This window comes from Syngnathus acus, chromosome 2, assembly GCF_901709675.1.
Source record: "Syngnathus acus chromosome 2, fSynAcu1.2, whole genome shotgun sequence".
Lineage (NCBI taxonomy): Eukaryota > Metazoa > Chordata > Actinopteri > Syngnathiformes > Syngnathidae > Syngnathus > Syngnathus acus.
Genome location: NC_051088.1, coordinates 23,456,757 through 23,473,458, shown reverse-complemented (window position 1 = coordinate 23,473,458; position 16,702 = coordinate 23,456,757). Strand labels below are relative to the sequence as shown.

General features: G+C 45.9%; 4 protein-coding genes across 7 annotated transcripts; 3 read left to right on the top strand and 1 right to left on the bottom strand.

The window, feature by feature from the left end:
- The first annotated feature begins 274 nt into the window (after window positions 1-274).
- LOC119137212 (zinc finger protein 513-like) lies at window positions 275-4,951 on the top strand. 2 transcript variants are annotated; one of them, XM_037276360.1, is made up of 7 exons: window positions 275-378; window positions 626-831; window positions 1,886-2,008; window positions 2,085-2,186; window positions 2,266-2,766; window positions 2,848-3,014; window positions 4,044-4,951. In XM_037276360.1, the coding sequence occupies exons 2-7, from the start codon at window positions 792-794 to the stop codon at window positions 4,632-4,634; spliced, it is 1,524 nt and encodes a 507-aa protein (XP_037132255.1). In that variant the 5' UTR covers window positions 275-378; window positions 626-791; the 3' UTR covers window positions 4,635-4,951. The 2 variants fall into 2 exon arrangements, with proteins under 2 accessions (XP_037132255.1, XP_037132244.1); XM_037276349.1 differs by having other exon boundaries at window positions 300-378; window positions 587-831.
- Window positions 4,952-5,070: 119 nt separating this feature from the next.
- Window positions 5,071-6,316, top strand: plaat1l (phospholipase A and acyltransferase 1-like). Its single transcript, XM_037276421.1, has 5 exons — window positions 5,071-5,194; window positions 5,260-5,398; window positions 5,687-5,775; window positions 5,848-6,012; window positions 6,108-6,316. The coding sequence occupies exons 1-5, from the start codon at window positions 5,186-5,188 to the stop codon at window positions 6,171-6,173; spliced, it is 468 nt and encodes a 155-aa protein (XP_037132316.1). The 5' UTR covers window positions 5,071-5,185; the 3' UTR covers window positions 6,174-6,316.
- A 184-nt stretch (window positions 6,317-6,500) lies between these two features.
- clcn4 (chloride channel, voltage-sensitive 4) lies at window positions 6,501-12,233 on the top strand. Its single transcript, XM_037276221.1, has 12 exons — window positions 6,501-6,670; window positions 7,505-7,659; window positions 7,741-7,840; window positions 7,925-8,112; window positions 8,273-8,395; window positions 8,464-8,670; window positions 8,732-8,812; window positions 9,221-9,766; window positions 9,852-10,038; window positions 10,103-10,501; window positions 10,571-10,787; window positions 10,848-12,233. The coding sequence occupies exons 1-12, from the start codon at window positions 6,655-6,657 to the stop codon at window positions 10,936-10,938; spliced, it is 2,310 nt and encodes a 769-aa protein (XP_037132116.1). The 5' UTR covers window positions 6,501-6,654; the 3' UTR covers window positions 10,939-12,233.
- On the bottom strand, window positions 12,017-16,288 carry LOC119137195 (high affinity cGMP-specific 3',5'-cyclic phosphodiesterase 9A-like). Of its 3 annotated transcripts, none has more exons than XM_037276334.1 (14): window positions 16,119-16,288; window positions 15,622-15,820; window positions 15,450-15,489; window positions 15,287-15,389; window positions 15,076-15,218; window positions 14,653-14,712; window positions 14,406-14,583; window positions 13,511-13,633; window positions 13,344-13,436; window positions 13,208-13,275; window positions 13,046-13,148; window positions 12,834-12,938; window positions 12,493-12,639; window positions 12,017-12,423 (listed from the first exon to the last, which is right to left on the bottom strand). In XM_037276334.1, exons 1-14 carry the CDS (start codon window positions 16,179-16,181, stop codon window positions 12,322-12,324), a joined length of 1,527 nt encoding a protein of 508 aa, XP_037132229.1. In that variant the 5' UTR covers window positions 16,182-16,288; the 3' UTR covers window positions 12,017-12,321. The 3 variants fall into 3 exon arrangements, with proteins under 3 accessions (XP_037132229.1, XP_037132212.1, XP_037132221.1); XM_037276317.1 differs by having other exon boundaries at window positions 15,622-15,771; window positions 16,125-16,288; XM_037276326.1 differs by having other exon boundaries at window positions 13,344-13,424; window positions 15,622-15,771; window positions 16,125-16,288.
- Between the last annotated feature and the right edge of the window lie 414 nt (window positions 16,289-16,702).

Sequence of the window (16,702 nt, the reverse complement as noted above, 5' to 3'; positions counted from 1 at the left end):
AAAGATGGAAAACGATCGATTATGGAGAAGAGGCCTATTCACTTGCCAATGTTCTTTTACGTTTGTTTGCATTATTATACTGCCTCTCAGTGGCCAAGGCGGGGATACCAGCATCACAATACATCTAGAAAATTCCTTATTAAAAGGACAAAGGCAGCATTTTATCTTTGTTTGTTGACCTTTCCGTCCATTTAAGATAGAAAAGTGTTTTTAATAACAGGAACGATTCAACCCGTCCCATTGTTGACTAAATGAGGACGCACAGACTACAAGACCCACAATCCACTACGCCACTTTTCTCTGACGTCATCGCACCGGGTGGTCAGCTGCGCGGCGTGTGCGCGCTTTTGGAGCAGCAAGAGTGCAACATTGTTCCAGGTTTGTTTTCTCCTACAAACGTCACTTTTCATTCAGTGTTGACAACTTATGGAACTTGTGGTGTGTGTTTAGCAAAATGGCTCCGTTTATTTTGGAGAAAGTATTAAGAGAACAAGCCCAAGTGCGCTCAGTGATATATTTATTTGGCACCTTGTGTTGATGAGTGACGAGAAGTAGTTACGCTCGTGACGTGTTTTTGCACATCTAGGTTCTTGCTGACAATGACTTGTTCGTCGCTCCTTTGGAGGAAAAGGAAGGAGGTGACGACAATGATGACGATGGTGGCGCACACTTCGCGGGCAGCCAGGCAGGAGAATTGACCGTCCGACCCGACGGAGCCGAAGCCCTGGCCGGAGTAGTTTACCTGTCAAGCCGAATTTGCCGCAAAGGATCCCCGCGGCGAGGAGGCAAAAATGCCGCGGAGGAAACAGTCTAATCCGCAGCCCGTTAAATGTGAGTTTTCTTCTTCTTTTGTACGTGTCAAGCATGAAAACAAAATAAGATTTAGGGGTCCTTGTCTCTTTATTGAAAAAAAAATATTTTATTGTAAACTGTATTGTTTAGGGAACAGGAACTGGTCGGACTGGTCCAACTTATTTGTTGATTTAGCTTGTTCTTCCTCCTCTTTGTGTCTTATCGCATCCTGACCTGAACGTTGTCTGTCCTCCACACTTCTTCCTGTTTCCACTTCCGTACCTGACCCCCCTCTTTGTTTTTCTTCATCACTTCCTATTTGACTTTGGCTCTTTTTGCTTGCATGCCATATGTAATATTTGGACTATTTCAGCAGAAGAAACTTTGGCTGAATGTTTCTCTGAAGTGTTTCCTCCTTTGACTTGTCCTCTTCTTCACTTATCACGTCCTCACTGGGTTTTCTCCGTTGCATTATCTCATACTTCCCGTTTCACAGAATTATACTGATAAGGCAAGTCAGTTTTATGAATATATCACCAGATGGCAACAGAACCTTTTCTTTGTATTCATTGAGCAGGTCAAGAAGCAAACCATCATAGCCCCCACATGAATAAGTGTAACAGATGCCGACTAGCTTAAGAGTCATGACTGAACTACCAGTTTTGCTACGAGTCACAATTTGACAGCGTCACACCATCACAATCAAAAATGCACTTGAGCTTTCACTCGCACAACAAATACATTTCCGGGATTTAAGCTTGAGTGAGACACAATCCGCCGTCACCTCCCCGCCAAGCTGTACATACCTGTATAAACATGAGTCTCGAATAGGGATGTTCGATGTTTTTTTTCCAGACCAATGGCAGGACGAGTATTCAATGATTGAGTAATCACCGATACTAAGTACCGATACTCCAAATAACTGACAGATCATTTTAAACACAGACACATATATCCAAATTTTGCTTCATGGCAATTTTCTATTGCTCTAATTTCAAATTTCTAGTTACTGATCGTAAAATGGCCACAAGATTATCGGCCGCCGTCGCGAGTACCGATACCTTGTTTTGATACTCGTATGTTTTGTTCCCAGTGGAGTTGGAAGATGGCGGCGTGGCAGGCAACACGGGTTGTCTGCTTCTGGACGATGACATCCGGCTGAGTGGAGACTTGGGCTTTGGCAAGTCTGAAATTTTGGCTTTGGATGCCGATTCCGGTCAGTCGCACGGATTGTTAAAACCCGGATGTTCAAGTGTGAGATATGACTGTATTTTCTCTCTGTGTGGAGGAAGATCATTCAGGACTCACAGAAACAGCGTTCCCACAGTTCCTCTCATGTAAAGGTTGTGGTCAACTTCTTTGTGACACGCCACTGGGAGCAGCGTTTGATCATGGTAACGTCACTTCTTCCCTTGCAAAAAAAAAAGTTATTCACTGACATGTTTTTCTTTCAAATTATTCACCGCCCTGCAGGACTGGACTGTGATCTTAAGTCGGACCTCTACTGTCTCACCTGCGAAAGCGATTTCCAGGGTGCGGCCTCCATCAAATCCAGGCAGGCGGCGGACGCCAAGATGGCCGACGGATCCCTGGTCGGTACGTCGGACAGGAAGAAAAGAAGTAAAATGGGCGCGACTGGCGAGCTTCCTCCTAAAGTCTACTCCTGCTCACTGTGCACCTTCACGTCCCGTTACTCCAATCACCTGAAACGGCACATGCACATCCACGCCGGAGAGAAACCGTACCGCTGCCCCGTTTGCCCCTACGCTTCCACGCAGCTCGTCAACCTGAAGCGCCACGCGCGCACGCACACGGGAGAAAAGCCGTACCGCTGCCATCAGTGCAGTCACGCCTGCAGTTCCCTCGGCAACCTGCGCCGGCACCAACGCATGCACGAGATGGATCGGCGGCCGAGGAGGGGCAAGGAGACGACGAGAGCCGGTGGGAGAAAAGTCAAGGGGAAAAGCGAAAAAGGTAGAAAACGGTCACCGGCGTCGTTGTCAGAATTGGAAAGCGGTTAGCGCATCCGACAATTCCTCCTCGTCTTTGTTCTAGCCGTCTCCAACCGGATGCGGCAAGTTTCTCAGGAGTCGGCTTACCTGCAGGCGCAGGACAGGCTGAGCTCGCCCGCCGGCTCGTTGCCTGTCCTGCTGTTTCCGCTGTGCTGCCGGCGGTGCGGCCTCACGCTGGACGCCATCGACATGGAGGACAGCGATACGCAAGTGTGTTCTCTTTTCTTTTTCTTTTAATTGTGCTTGCTATTTCATGTGTGTACGGCGACCTTGAGTGCCTTGAAAGGCGCTTTATAAATAAAATGTATTATTATCCATCCATCCATTTTCTGAACCGCTTAGTCCCCACGGGGGTCGCGGGTGTGCTGGAGCCTATCCCAGCCGTCATCGGGCAGTAGGCGGGGGACACCCTGAACCAGTTGCCAGCCAATCGCAGGGCACACAGAGACAAACAACCATTTGCACTCGCACTCACACCTAGGGAAAATTCGGAGTTTTCAATCGGCCTACCAAGCATGTTTTTGGGATGTGGGAGGAAACCGGAGTGCCCGGAGAAAACCCACGCGGGCCCGGGGAGAACATGCAAACTCCACACAGGGAGGGCCGGAGGTGGAATCGAACCCGCACCCTCCTAACTGTGAGGCGGACGTGCTACCCAGTGCGCCACCGAGCCGCTGTATTATTATTATTATATTATTATTATTATTATTATTATTATTTCAAATACACATTTAGAAACAAATCTTGATAAAAACACACCACATTTTAATCAGAGCTGGGTTTTTGTGTCTGAAATGATTTTTGGTGTTTAAAATATTTTTTTCTGACGCATCAGGTTTTTAAGATTTATTTTAATTTGACTGTTGAAAGCTTCCACAATTCAAATTCGACCATGACTTGTAATTTATAGCTATGATGTGTCAGAAAAATTATCCACCTGTTGTTGAACCTGAGCCTTAATCACAAAATATAAGTAAATATATATAATATATAAGTAAATATACAATATCACTGTATTCCTTATTTCTATTATTATTATTATTATTATTATTATTATTATATGCTTGAGAAAAAACTGGGCAGATTTGGAATCAGCACAAAAAAAATCCATTGAGAAAAGTTTACTTACAATCTGTGATTTAAAAATAAATTGAAAAATGTGTTGACCAGTGAAATAATCAACAAGTCAACGTAAAAAAAGTCAATTGTTTCAATCCTCAACCCTTGTTTTGTTTTTAGGTGTGTCATCGTTGCTCGTTGGACCCGCTGGTCAAAGATGGCGTTGATTGTTCAAGAAGTCAGTTTGGGCCTCTGGAGTCGCACCAAGGTGGCAACCAGCCCTACCGCTGCCCTTTGTGTCCCTTTCTATCGCACTACCCCCACCACCTGGCCCGCCACGCCCACATCCACGCCGCGGAGAAACCTCACCGCTGTCCGCAGTGCTCCTACACTTCCTCCCACCTGGACAACCTCAAGCGCCACCTGCGCGTGCACACGGGCGAGAAGCCCTACCAATGCCCGTCGTGCAGCTACGCCTGCGGCAACCTGGCCAACCTGCGGCGCCACGAGCGCATCCACTCGGGCGCCAAGCCTTTCCACTGTGACATTTGCGGCTACTCGTGCAACCAGAGCATGAACTTGAAGAGACACATGTTGCGACACACCGGCGAGAAGCCGTACGCCTGCGGCGAGTGCGACTACACCACGGGACATTTGGACAACTACAAACGACATCAGAGGAAACATGGCGTGGACAACTGGGACCGGCCGGGGGCCCAACATGACCTCGGCTGGGCCGAAGAACACCAGGAGAACCAAGGGCGCGATTAATATCGACTTTCCAGAGATGGTGATTTTGAAAATTGGTGGTTAAGACTAGATTTCAATGAACCTTATCTCTGGAACTTCTGTCACTCCATCTCAGGGAACAACTCACCTCTGACGCCTTGGCACTGACAGACTAAGGACTGTAAAGTTGATATCAATTCCGTCCGATTAGCACTGCTTCTCAATTGAGTATTTTTGGTGCGCATTTGATTGTTTCTAGTTTGAAATTTTTGGCAGCATTGATGTCTGGATTACTGTTGACTTTTGAAACATTCTGATGTCATTTCCCAAATAAAATAGTGAATAAGATGCTCGTTGGATTTTGTGCCGAGCTACATAGATCTACTATGAATGAAAAGGAGTTGAGTTCCTCTTTCACCCCGTGAGCAGGAAACAGATGCTTCACGGGTTGTATGCAGTGAAGAGGACTCAGCCATGGGTGACCCTGAGAAACTCCCAACACACCCACATAAACAAATGTTGGCCTAGCTATTGTTGCCATGTTGGGACATTGCCACTTCAGCCAGGACCAGTGACACTGACAGCTTTAAATCATGGGCCAGGTGAGTAATGAACCTCACGTCTATCCTTTCATCGACCAAAATGTTTTGCTCTCTTGTCCGTGCAGTCTTTGCCGAAACATTCCGCAGCCCAGCTGTTCCCTGGAGACATTGTGGAGTATCCGAGGAACAGGTACTTCTCCCATTTTGCCATCTACTATGGGGAGAGGGATGGCGTCCGCTACGTGGCTCACCTGACATCTCGAGGTAGAGTGCATATAAAAAGTCTACACACCCCTGTTCAATTGCCAAAATCAACCAAAACTAGTCAATCCGGTGCATTCTTAGAATTCCCCATTGTGCTAAAAAAAATTAAAAAAACAATGGAGTTTTAAGAAAAAAAGTTTTAAAATGATTAACCTTGATTATTTTTTTTAGCTCACAAAAAAAAATATTTGATTTGAAAAGGGGTATGTTGCCTTATGTCCACTGTACGTTTGTCTTTGTCTTTCAATTTCAAACTCCCTTTTTTTTAAGAATTTCATACGTTCATAGATTCTGACTCCAAGATTCCCCTCTATGGCCGAGCGCTACGTTCAGAAGTGAAATTAGATCCGATTGAGTTGCTGGGGAAGAAGTACAAGGTGATCCGTACCGCCACGTGGTTTGTGAGCGCGGTTTAGACATGCAAATGAAAAAATCTTTGTGGTGTTTAGGTGAACAACATGCTTGACGGTTGCTACCCGGCCAGAGATTTCTACAATGTCGTGAAGCGGGCTATTGATGACATGATGGGACAAGAAGTGACCTTTGACATTTTGTTCCACAACAGTGAACACCAGGCGACACTCTTTAGATACGGAGTGAAAAAGTCAGAGCAGGTCAATTAAGCGATCAATACTTTGATAATGCCAATCAAATTTGAGCTACTGTGTGAGGCAGCAGATGCTAAAGTCAAAAAATGTGTGTGTTGCAGATTGAGAAAATCTACAAGTACATCATGCCGGCTTGGGAGAAGCTGTTTGAGGAGAAGAAGTTGTGAAAATGTTTCCAATGTAGTTTTTCATCTCGTCTATATTAACAAGATTAGAAATTTAGCAATCACAAAGAAGGCAAATTCATCTGAGCATCTTGATTACTACTTTTAAAATCAATAAATATATTGTGTATTTTTTGGCACTCCCCCAAAAATATTTTGTGTCGTGTAAATTGAATAATTTGATTCCTCGAGTTTTTAATATTTTTTTCTTGATGGATCCTTGTCGACCAGATCTTTTCATCGATCTGTTTTTCTCAGGCAGCGTAACTCATCTTTGTAGGTTTCGTAGAGGATCTTTGGATGTATCGCTAATCTCGCGATACTAACTCAGCTGACGGCTGCAGAAGAAGGAAGACAGGAACGATTCCTGCTTTGACGGATTTAATCTCTACGCATGGAGCTAAAATGGCAACGTTGATCCCTAACCAATAAAATATAACCATATTGTAATATTCTCTTCCCGAGCGCACGGACGGACTCTAAAATGGAGGCCGCCGAAGGTAATTGTATTCAACATGCTAAGGAGCTAGCTGACGAGCGTTACTAATGTTAGTAAATTTGCACGTAGCTTCATGAATGCATTTGTTGCTTAAACCTCTTATTTTCTTTAAGGCTGTTGTAGAAACCGACATAGAAATAGAATAGTAAATTGTTCACGCAGGCAAAACTGGTCATAACTGCAACTGGCAAACATATGCTGCGAGTGAGATTAAAAGGTACTGTGCTGTATCACACCTTTCAGTTTCCGTCAGAATTCTGTAAATGGCAATTATTCACACCAATCTGTGACGTAAACGTATCTACATAAGATTGATATAAATTTGTTATTGATTCATGATATATAATGATCGATAGATTGGACATTATACTCTCAATATCAATATTCTGTCGCACATTGAAATTTCAGAGGTATTAGAGTCGATATAATCGTAAAGTGCTTTGAAGACTTAACATTTAAGCAATTCGAACTTCATATTCATTGTAATACGTGAAAGTTTTTAGAAATTCAACTTGGTCAAGCTTTGCCACTTTCTTCAAGAGGGAGCAGTTTCACGGGCAGCAAAATAAATATACATGACCAAACTGACTCGTTTTATCAAATGACTTGTGGGGGACGACTTGTCCTGCTCACAGTTCAGAGGTGGCGGGTTCGATTCCTGCTCCAGTCTTCCTGTGTGGAGTTTGTATGTTCTCCCCGTGCCTGCGTGAGTAGGTTTCCTCCCACATTTCAACAACATGCTTGGTAGTCAAATGGTTGTTTGTCTATGTGTGCGGCGACTTTCACGGCGCCCCGGGTTCTAACTGTCCCACTATTCTGTTCTGCTCATCTACAGGTGTGAGTTGCGCCACGCCCACAGACGAGATGAACGGAGCTGGCAACTTGATGGACTTCCTGGAGGAGCCCTTCCCCGACGTGGCCACTTATGAAGACTTCCACACCATTGATTGGCTGAGGGAGAAGTCAAGGGATACTGACCGCCACCGCAAGGTTGCTGGAGATGTTTTGTTGTTGTGCTTCTGCCTCTAACCTCCGCTAAAACTCTGCACATCCTTTTTTTTTTCCTCAAAGATCACCAGCAAGAGTAAAGAGTCCTTTTGGGAGCTGACCAAGAGCCTGCTGGATGCGTGGTCAGGATGGGTGGTGATGCTGCTCATTGGACTTCTTTCAGGTTTGTCAGGAGCACGTGGAACTCCACGTCAAACCCTTGAAGGTAGTGCACAAAATGAATTTAGCGCCGTTACGTCTCGTCCAGGTACGCTGGCCGGAGTCATCGACCTGGCGGTGGATTGGATGACGGACCTGAAGGAGGGTGTGTGTCTGTCCGCCTTCTGGTACAGCCACGAGCAGTGCTGCTGGACATCCAACGAGACGACTTTTGACGACCGTGACAAGTGTCCGCAGTGGCAGAAGTGGGCGGAGTTAATGACAGGCACTTCTGAGGTCAGTCAATATGACATGTCTCCATAACATCAAGAGATACAAGTTCAATTTGTTCTATGATCCCTGGTCACCTAATTTAGCCTTTATTAGCTAAAATGATTTTGGATTAATTTCTGTGACCAAGAACAAAAAAAATCACATCTGACCGTTTTTTTTTTAGGGAGCGGGAGCATACGTGTTAAACTACTTGCTCTACGTCATGTGGGCTCTTTTCTTCTCCTTCCTGGCTGTGTCGCTGGTGCGAGTGTTTGCGCCGTACGCTTGCGGCTCAGGAATCCCGGAGGTGAGCAAGTGACGGGCGATGTAACTTTCGCCACCGTTGCGAGTGTAACCCACCTGACGTGTTTTCAGATCAAGACCATCCTCAGTGGCTTCATCATCCGCGGTTACCTGGGAAAATGGACGCTGCTCATCAAGACGGTCACGCTGGTTCTGGCCGTGTCGTCGGGGCTCAGTCTGGGGAAGGAGGGTCCCCTGGTCCATGTTGCGTGCTGCTGCGGGAACCTCTTCTGCAGCCTCTTTTCAAAGTACAGCAAGAACGAAGGCAAACGGCGAGAGGTACTTACAGCCGTCCACGTGATGTGTCGGGACACGTCGGCTCACATTGTCGGCTTTCCAGGTGTTATCAGCTGCAGCGGCGGCCGGCGTGTCGGTGGCTTTTGGCGCACCCATCGGTGGGGTTCTTTTCAGCCTGGAAGAGGTACGTTGTGCCGTGCAGCGTCTAGTTTTCCACCAACCAACTAGAGATATGCCACAGAAGTGTGCGTGAGCTTCAAACTGGGGTTAAAAAAAGACATCAGTCAGTGTCCATCTTGGGAGGGCGGCCATTTTGCCGCTTGCTGTCGACTGAAAATGACTTCACAGTTGTCGCAACCGATTACAGCTCAGCAGTTTTCTGAAGCTGTGATGTCATTTTCAATCGACAGGAAGTGGCAAAATGGCCGCCCACTAAAATGGATCACAACGGATGAGTTTTGCTGCTTAATTAATATTCCACAAACGCAATATTAATCAGAATGCCGCGTTTAGACTAGACATATTAATTCTAAAGATTTCTTTTTTTTAGCTTGGTCCTCGGACCGAAAAACAACCTTCTTGTCTCCCGCAGGTCAGCTACTACTTCCCCCTCAAGACTTTATGGCGCTCCTTCTTTGCCGCATTAGTCGCCGCTTTCACGCTACGCTCCATCAACCCGTTTGGCAACAGCCGCCTGGTGCTCTTCTACGTGGAGTACCACACTCCGTGGTACATGGCCGAGCTGGTGCCCTTCATCCTGTTAGGCGTCTTCGGCGGCCTTTGGGGGACCCTCTTCATCCGCGCCAACATCGCCTGGTGCCGACGAAGGAAGACCACCCAGCTGGGGAAGTTTCCGGTTCTGGAAGTCATCGCGGTGACGGGTATCACCGCCGTGCTGGCGTATCCCAACCCGTACACCCGGCGCAGCACCAGCGAGCTCATCTCTGAGCTCTTCAACGATTGCGGAGCGCTGGAGTCATCGCAGCTCTGCGACTACATCAACAACCCCAACATGAGCCGACCCGTGGACGACATTCCCGACCGCCCGGCCGGCCCGGGTGTTTACAACGCTCTGTGGCAGCTGGCGCTCGCTCTCGTCTTTAAAATCGTCATCACCATCTTCACCTTCGGCATGAAGGTCAGTTCGATTCCGTTTGCATTTGCTACAAAAAAAATATAAAATTGACTTGCCGTATGAAAACACCGGCGTGTGATGTCGCCAGATCCCGTCAGGCCTGTTCATTCCCAGCATGGCAGTGGGCGCCATCGCTGGGAGAATTGTCGGCATCGCGGTGGAGCAGATGGCGTACCACCACCACGACTGGATCATCTTCAAAAGCTGGTGCCGGCCCGGCGCCGACTGCGTCACACCTGGACTCTACGCCATGGTGGGCGCCGCCGCCTGTCTGGGTAAGCGAGGATCTCGTTTTCCAAAGCGAGGCGCTTTGGTCTTCATGGCGTGGCATTATTTCAGGCGGCGTGACCAGGATGACCGTGTCCTTGGTGGTCATCATGTTCGAGCTGACGGGCGGCCTGGAGTACATCGTTCCGCTCATGGCGGCCGCCGTCACCAGCAAGTGGGTGGCGGACGCCTTCGGGAAAGAGGGCATCTACGAGTCGCACATCCAGCTCAACGGCTACCCGTACCTGGATGTCCGAGATGAGTTCACGCACCGCACCTTAGCCGCCGACGTGATGCGGCCCCGTCGGAGCGACCCGCCGCTGGCCGTCCTCACGCAGGACGCCACCACTGTGGAGGACGTGGAGATGTTGATCAAAGACACGGATTATAACGGCTTCCCCGTGGTTGTGTCTCGGGATTCGGAGAGGCTCATCGGCTTTGTGCAGCGCAGGGACCTCACGCTCGCCATCAGTGAGTCAGCTCGCTTCTCCTAATTTGGCAGGCGGCACACTGTGAATTTGTTTTTGGGCGTCTCCACAGAAACTGCCCGTCAAAAACAAGACGGCGTGGTGAGCAGCTCGGTGGTCTACTTCACCGAGGACACGCCGCAGCTGCCGGCCAGCACGCCGCAGCCCTTGAAGCTGCGCCGCATCCTCAACCTGAGCCCCTTTACCGTCACCGACCACACCCCCATGGAGACGCTAGTGGACATATTCCGCAAGCTAGGCCTCCGCCAGTGTCTGGTCACACGCAGCGGGTAAGACGGAGGACGTCACAAAGTTCATTCTGTTCCGGGCTCATTGTGTCTTCTCGCCAGGCGCCTGCTCGGCATCATCACCAAGAAGGACGTTCTGCGTCACATGGCGCAAATGATGAACCAGGATCCTGAGTCCATCATGTTCAATTAGCCCCTCCCCCTTTGTGGACGCACCAGCCTCAAGGGTCCGCCCCTGTCCGTCCGTCGCTCAACATGGCGTGAGTGACAACAGGCTTGTACTGTGAATGCTTGTATCCGTTGCTTTTTTTTTTTTTTCTTTGTGTTTTTTTTTCTAATGAATGTTTGCGAGCTTCAGATACGTTACCACTAGACGGCAACACAAATGCCACAATTTCCGCCCATCATTACTTCATTTAATACTGTACTGTACAGGAGTACCTTCAGATATGAGTAAACCAACTTGTTAGTTTTCTTTTTTTTTTTTAAAGATATGAGTTGCTTGGGCATTTTTCTATTTTTGATATACAAGTGGCGATGGTGATCTCGATTCATCTCAAAAGAAGCAGTTTGGCAGATAGTGAGGAAAAAAAAAAAGTCTTCAAGTTGTTTAATGCCACTCCCAGTTGAAGTTTAATGACACATGTTATAAAACTAAAATCACTACAGATGTAATAAAAACCGTTGTGATGTTATAGCGCTTTAAGCAACGAAGGTATGAACACAAACAGTGCAGCAACATATGTAAACAGACAATTCAACACTACTCACAATCATATTTTAATTTTTTTTTGACAAACTAAAATGGATTGTGCTTACTAAGTCACTCACAGTAGTTGTGAAACTCTTTTTCGGTTTTGTCCGCGTGACTGTCGCGCACACTCAAGGTGCAATGAATGGCTAAACTCGTATCTTAAGGCAGCGCTGTACAAGAAAATCTGTCACAAATCAAACTCGTAAGTCAAGGTACCACTTTATCTGTGCTCGTGTCTTTTTTGAAGGCTCAAAGGAATCATTGGTTGGGCAGACTATTAACTGATCATTATTTTAACGGATTATTTTAATACTCAAATGCATCTAATCACTGCAATGTCATCAAGTACACTGGACATTGGAAAACTGCACGCTTCCACTTCCGCAGGATTTCATTTGTCCCGTGATTAAAAACAAAAAGGACTGAAATGTTTGCCCGAGGCGGCATCTTTAATATCCTGCCATGCTTTTTTTTTGTTGTGATGGATAAAAAAAAAAAAAAAAACTAACATAAGTCAGCTGCTCCCTTCTGTCACACTGAATTCCTCATTTGTAAATGTTGATCGAAATATTCTGTCTTGAAATGCCAAAATAATTTATGTCATGTTTGTGTATTTATATGATTTCATAGTGTTTTGTTAGAGACACCTGAATTCATTGTTTATCAGACATTTGCACTTTGGTTGGAACATGTAAATGCAGTCATACATAATAAAATGTTTAGCTAATCTTGAATATGCTAAACATTTGGGTTCTGTGATTATGTCAACACGACCCTCCCTGGCACACATTTGCTAAATCATAACTTTGAACGTTTTACTCATCAGGGTTTGTTTGCCACCGCCGCCGCCGCCTCCTGCTGAGTGGCTCGCTCCAGGTCCGAGTAGTACTCCAGGGCTCGCCTCACTGGCTCCAGAATATGTTGCTACAAAAACGCCATTAGTGGTCAGAAGTTATCGTTAGAACGTTTCATTTCATAAAAGACCATTATTACCTCCAGACAGGGAAAGAGCTTGGTGATCTCTGTGAAGAGCGGCAACAGGACAAAGCGAATGAAACTGGTTTGGGAGGACGGCTTGGACACTTTGTCACGGTCCATAAATGGAGTCACCGGAAGTCCTTTGAGTTTTTCTGCGTCCCCCTGCAGTCCAGACATGCTCATTTAGAACAAACAGTTTTTTTTTTCTGATGTCATCTTTGTGTTGAAGTGAGTTGAGGAGATTCATTCAGACAAAAGTAGTGCTTTGCTGCCATCTCGCCGTATTGAAGAAATGATCCATTTACTCGCAGCTCGGCCCTGTGACAAATTTGATCATCACATCATTCCGTCAGTACCTGGTTGAAAAACTCCTGCAGCAGACAGTCCAGCCAGGGCTCGGCCACCGCCATCGGCCTGGCCTCGTTGGAGATGTCGCTCACCTTCACCATGATCTTCATTAACTACACATGGAAGAAGAAAAAATCTTTCCAAGCGCTTGAGATTTACATTTCATGATGTCCAGTGAGAAATGAGAAGGTTCAGGTCGTGTGAAGGTTCAGGTCTTTACCACTTCAGTGTGATCCTTGTTTCTGAAGTCAAAGACAGGCTGGACGCTCTTGAACTTATTGAGGATTTCGTTGTGTCTCGCCATGTCGGTGGCCAGAATGCACCTGGAAACATCATGACGTCAAGTTGAGAAGTTAAGAGCAGTGATGGAAAGTCTTATTACCTGATCATCCCTGCTCGAATGTGTTTGTACTGCTCCGTGGTCACGTGCTTGAGGATGTTGGACTCCTCCTGCATAGATCGGACAAAAGAAACTTGAGCAACCTCTCAAAAACTGTCAATGCTACAAAACGTTACACCTTGGCCAGGATGCCGAAGGCCACTGCGCAGTGGTGGTTCTCCAACGGTGAGATGTCATTGTAACGAAGAGCCAGGTCGGTCTGGGCGTTGATCTGTCACGTTCAGACATGAATGTCGAAAACAATTTCGCAGAAGGATGAAAAGGAGTTGAGAGGAGCAAGGCAACCTGGTAGACGTTGCTGTAGCCGGGGTGGTCCAGGTCATGGCACAGCGCAGAGGTCAACAAGATCAGAAGGTCCATTGGATCTAGTTTGCTCCAGATGTCTGTCAGCCAAATGAGCCCGTACATCTGTCAAGAGTCACAGTTTGATGTTCTGGGCTCTACTCCAAGTTAGGTAGTCAGAGACCGAGGGAAGTTTTCCCTTCACCCATCTAGCCTGATTTTTTCCTCACTAGCTACCGTCTTTTCATCTTAACCCAACTCCAATGTAGTCTGGGTTCTTTTTGAGGTTTCTTCTTTTGAGAGATTTTCCTAGACTGCATCACCAATTGCTTGTGCAGTTCAGTCACTGGCGGAGCTAGGGGGGGCCACTGGGTCACTGACTCCCAACCAGAAATATGCTTGGATGCCCTCCAGGTGCCAAGCCAGTTAATTGACTTTTTTGAGTATTTTCAGATTTTATTTTTTTTCCCCAGGAATTTTTTTTCCACATCCCCTGTTGGAATACATAGTTGATGTTTATTAGTGTTCTTTGAAGAATTCTGGCTGGATAATTGAGTTTTGGGTAGTTTCCAATTGTTATTTATTTATTTTTTCCTGGAATTTTTTTTCCCCCACATTTCCCCGCATCCCCTGTAGGAACACATAGTCAATGTCAAGAATTTTAACTGGATAATTGAATTTTGGGTATTTATTTATTTATTTAGTCATTCCTGGAATTACTTTTTCCACATTTATTCACTGTAGGAACACAAAGTCAATGTTTATCAGCATTCTCTGAAGAAGTTTTGGGGCTTGTAATTTTTTTTTTTTTGCAACCCCCTTAGATACTTTAATTCAAACTTCCGTTGTGAATTGGTGCTATGGTATAAATAGAATTGATCAAATTTGGTGTTCGTACCATCTGCGTGACGCAGAAGCAGTGCTGGAAGTTATGGAAGGGGATGTTGTTGTAGTGGCAGTAGACCTCAAACAGGAAGTTCTGGAGAACATCCACTTCGATGTGAAACACTGTCAGGAAGTCCAGGTCGGTGAACATCACCTGGAGGAGGACCAGCATCTCTGGCTCCTCCCACTGCCTGTCAACGCATCAAATGGGTGTGGGGGGGGCGGGGCTTGGTGCATGCTCCGAGTGTGTTGGCACTCACCAATTGTCAAACATGGGAGTTTTCAGTTGCTGTCTCACTTCTTCTATCACCCGCAGCGAGCTGCAATCAAAACTCATTTTGTAACTTATCTGGACTGTGTTTGGGTTATCATCTTGTTGGATCCAGGAGCAATCACTTGGATCTAAGACCAAGCTTTTCTGAATCTAGATAGTCTTGAGATTTGATCCTACCCTCCAAAGATTCAAGATAGTTTGGTTATGAAGTATCAGAGTAGCGCCGGAACATAACCAAAGTTTTTTTTTCTCAATCTTGGTCTACTGGGTTCTCCAGTAGGATAACGACCCAAAACACGGGACTATTCTGAAGAGCCCAAATCCACAGTAAACACTTTTGAACATGTTATTTCCTTCTTCAACAGCAAACAACAATTTCGTCCAGTTTATTCCGTGTCCAATCGGTCACCTCATGTTGAGGAACTTCTTGCGAACCTCCCGGTGCTCCTCTTCTATGTTCAACTGAAGCCCTTTGGCTTTCGCTGGGAACTTTGAAAGCTGTTGTGGACTCTCATCCCTGAACAAACCCATCCAGCTCAGGTGCTTGACGCTCTGTCAAGAAAAAAAACAAAACGTTTCAGCTCGGACACAAGAGGCAGATTCTGAGCAGGATTACAAACCTCCAGCTTTCGTTTGAAAGACTCCACCTGACTCTTGAGGTTATCGATAATTTCTGGAGTGTTGCCTGCATCTTGCTGGACTTTGGTTTCTAGGTGACACAACCTGAAGCCGCAGACACCAAAGTGAGACTCTCGTTGTCTTTCACGTTTGTGACGGACTCACCTGCTCTCCATGTTGTCCACGTCACTTTTTACACCAATGCCTGCGATTGGACAAAAAGTTGGAAGTATTCACAAAAAGATATTGGCCTTAAAATTGTTGAAAAACCATGATGACGAGCAAAAGTTCCAGAAGACAATGAATGTTGGTCCTACTCCAAAAAATGGCAACTCACTCTGAAGATCAGACGCCACCACCTCCAGCCGGTAGTACGAGTCCTGGCTGTTGGGCTCCAGCATGGGCGAGATATTCACCACGCTGCCGTTGGCTTTGTACAGCTTCAGGATGTGATGAGGAGATGCCTCCGCTGCCGCTCGGAACAGGTCTGCCACGTTACAGAGGTCATTGCAGGTGACAGATGAGTATGAGCAGCCAGTCCCGAGTTAATAGTATACAAAGTCCAGGATGGCATATTTTCTCCAATTCTCTGGTTGATTAAGTGAGATGGCGAGTCTGGTTGCTACATAATTTGTTTCTGTGTCACGGAGAATGAAGCTCTTTATCCTGAGGACCTGTCGCCACCATATGGAGTTCAAGTCCTTCCACACAACTCCAGACTCCACTTGTGACTGGTACACATTTTAGTCTTTGACACTTTCATTTGAAGCAATTTATTTGAAAGAAAACAAGATTGTTTGAAATAGTTTGAATAAAATGCAATTATAGTCCCCCTCTTACCTTTAACATCTTCAGTCGTGCAGTCTGCTCTAAACTCTGCTCGCTCCACTTTGCCATTTACCAAAAAATGAATTATTTTCGTGGCCATTTGTAGGCGCGGTGGGGCATGACAGGCTCCGGGAATGAAAATGAGATGTCTTGACAGTGACATGTAAAAAGCCTAATGTGTGTAGGAACACCTGCATCTGACACAAAACCCACCCACCATCCGGACACTCATTGGTGCATGCTTGCATACATAATTCACCAATTCTGCTTTCACCTTCAGTACACAATAATAATAATAATAATAATAATAATAAATTATTATTTTATCTTATAATAATAATAATAATAATAATAATAAATTATTATTTTATTATTATAAACTAAAAAAAAGGTTTAACTAGCACTTCATCACTTTCATCACTCAGACGGGATTAATGTCTGTCCGTGCCATGATATTGAGCAAGATAAAATAAAGCTTTTTTTTTTTTTTTTTTTTAATGCAGCTAATTATCCTCATTCAAGTCCAGGAGCTGGAGTCTATCTATCCCTGACTTTGGGAGAGATATCCAAGATTTATGGCAATAGTTTGA

Coding starts and splice junctions, on each gene's coding strand:
- LOC119137212 (XM_037276360.1), top strand. CDS start 792: ATGCCGCGGAGGAAACAGTCTAATCCGCAGCCCGTTAAAT. Junction 832..1,885: donor TAATCCGCAGCCCGTTAAAT/GTGAGTTTTCTT, acceptor TTTTGTTCCCAG/TGGAGTTGGAAGATGGCGGC. Junction 3,015..4,043: donor TGGAGGACAGCGATACGCAA/GTGTGTTCTCTT, acceptor TTTTGTTTTTAG/GTGTGTCATCGTTGCTCGTT.
- plaat1l (XM_037276421.1), top strand. Junction 5,399..5,686: donor GGCTCACCTGACATCTCGAG/GTAGAGTGCATA, acceptor ATACGTTCATAG/ATTCTGACTCCAAGATTCCC. Junction 5,776..5,847: donor TGCTGGGGAAGAAGTACAAG/GTGATCCGTACC, acceptor TGTGGTGTTTAG/GTGAACAACATGCTTGACGG.
- clcn4 (XM_037276221.1), top strand. Junction 7,660..7,740: donor ATACTGACCGCCACCGCAAG/GTTGCTGGAGAT, acceptor TTTTCCTCAAAG/ATCACCAGCAAGAGTAAAGA. Junction 10,788..10,847: donor TGTCTGGTCACACGCAGCGG/GTAAGACGGAGG, acceptor TCTTCTCGCCAG/GCGCCTGCTCGGCATCATCA.
- LOC119137195 (XM_037276317.1), bottom strand. CDS start 16,275: ATGTCACTGTCAAGACATCTCATTTTCATTCCCGGAGCCTGTCATGCC. Junction 13,437..13,510: donor GCTACAGCAACGTCTACCAG/GTTGCCTTGCTC, acceptor TGAACGTGACAG/ATCAACGCCCAGACCGACCT. Junction 12,424..12,492: donor AGCTCTTTCCCTGTCTGGAG/GTAATAATGGTC, acceptor GCGTTTTTGTAG/CAACATATTCTGGAGCCAGT.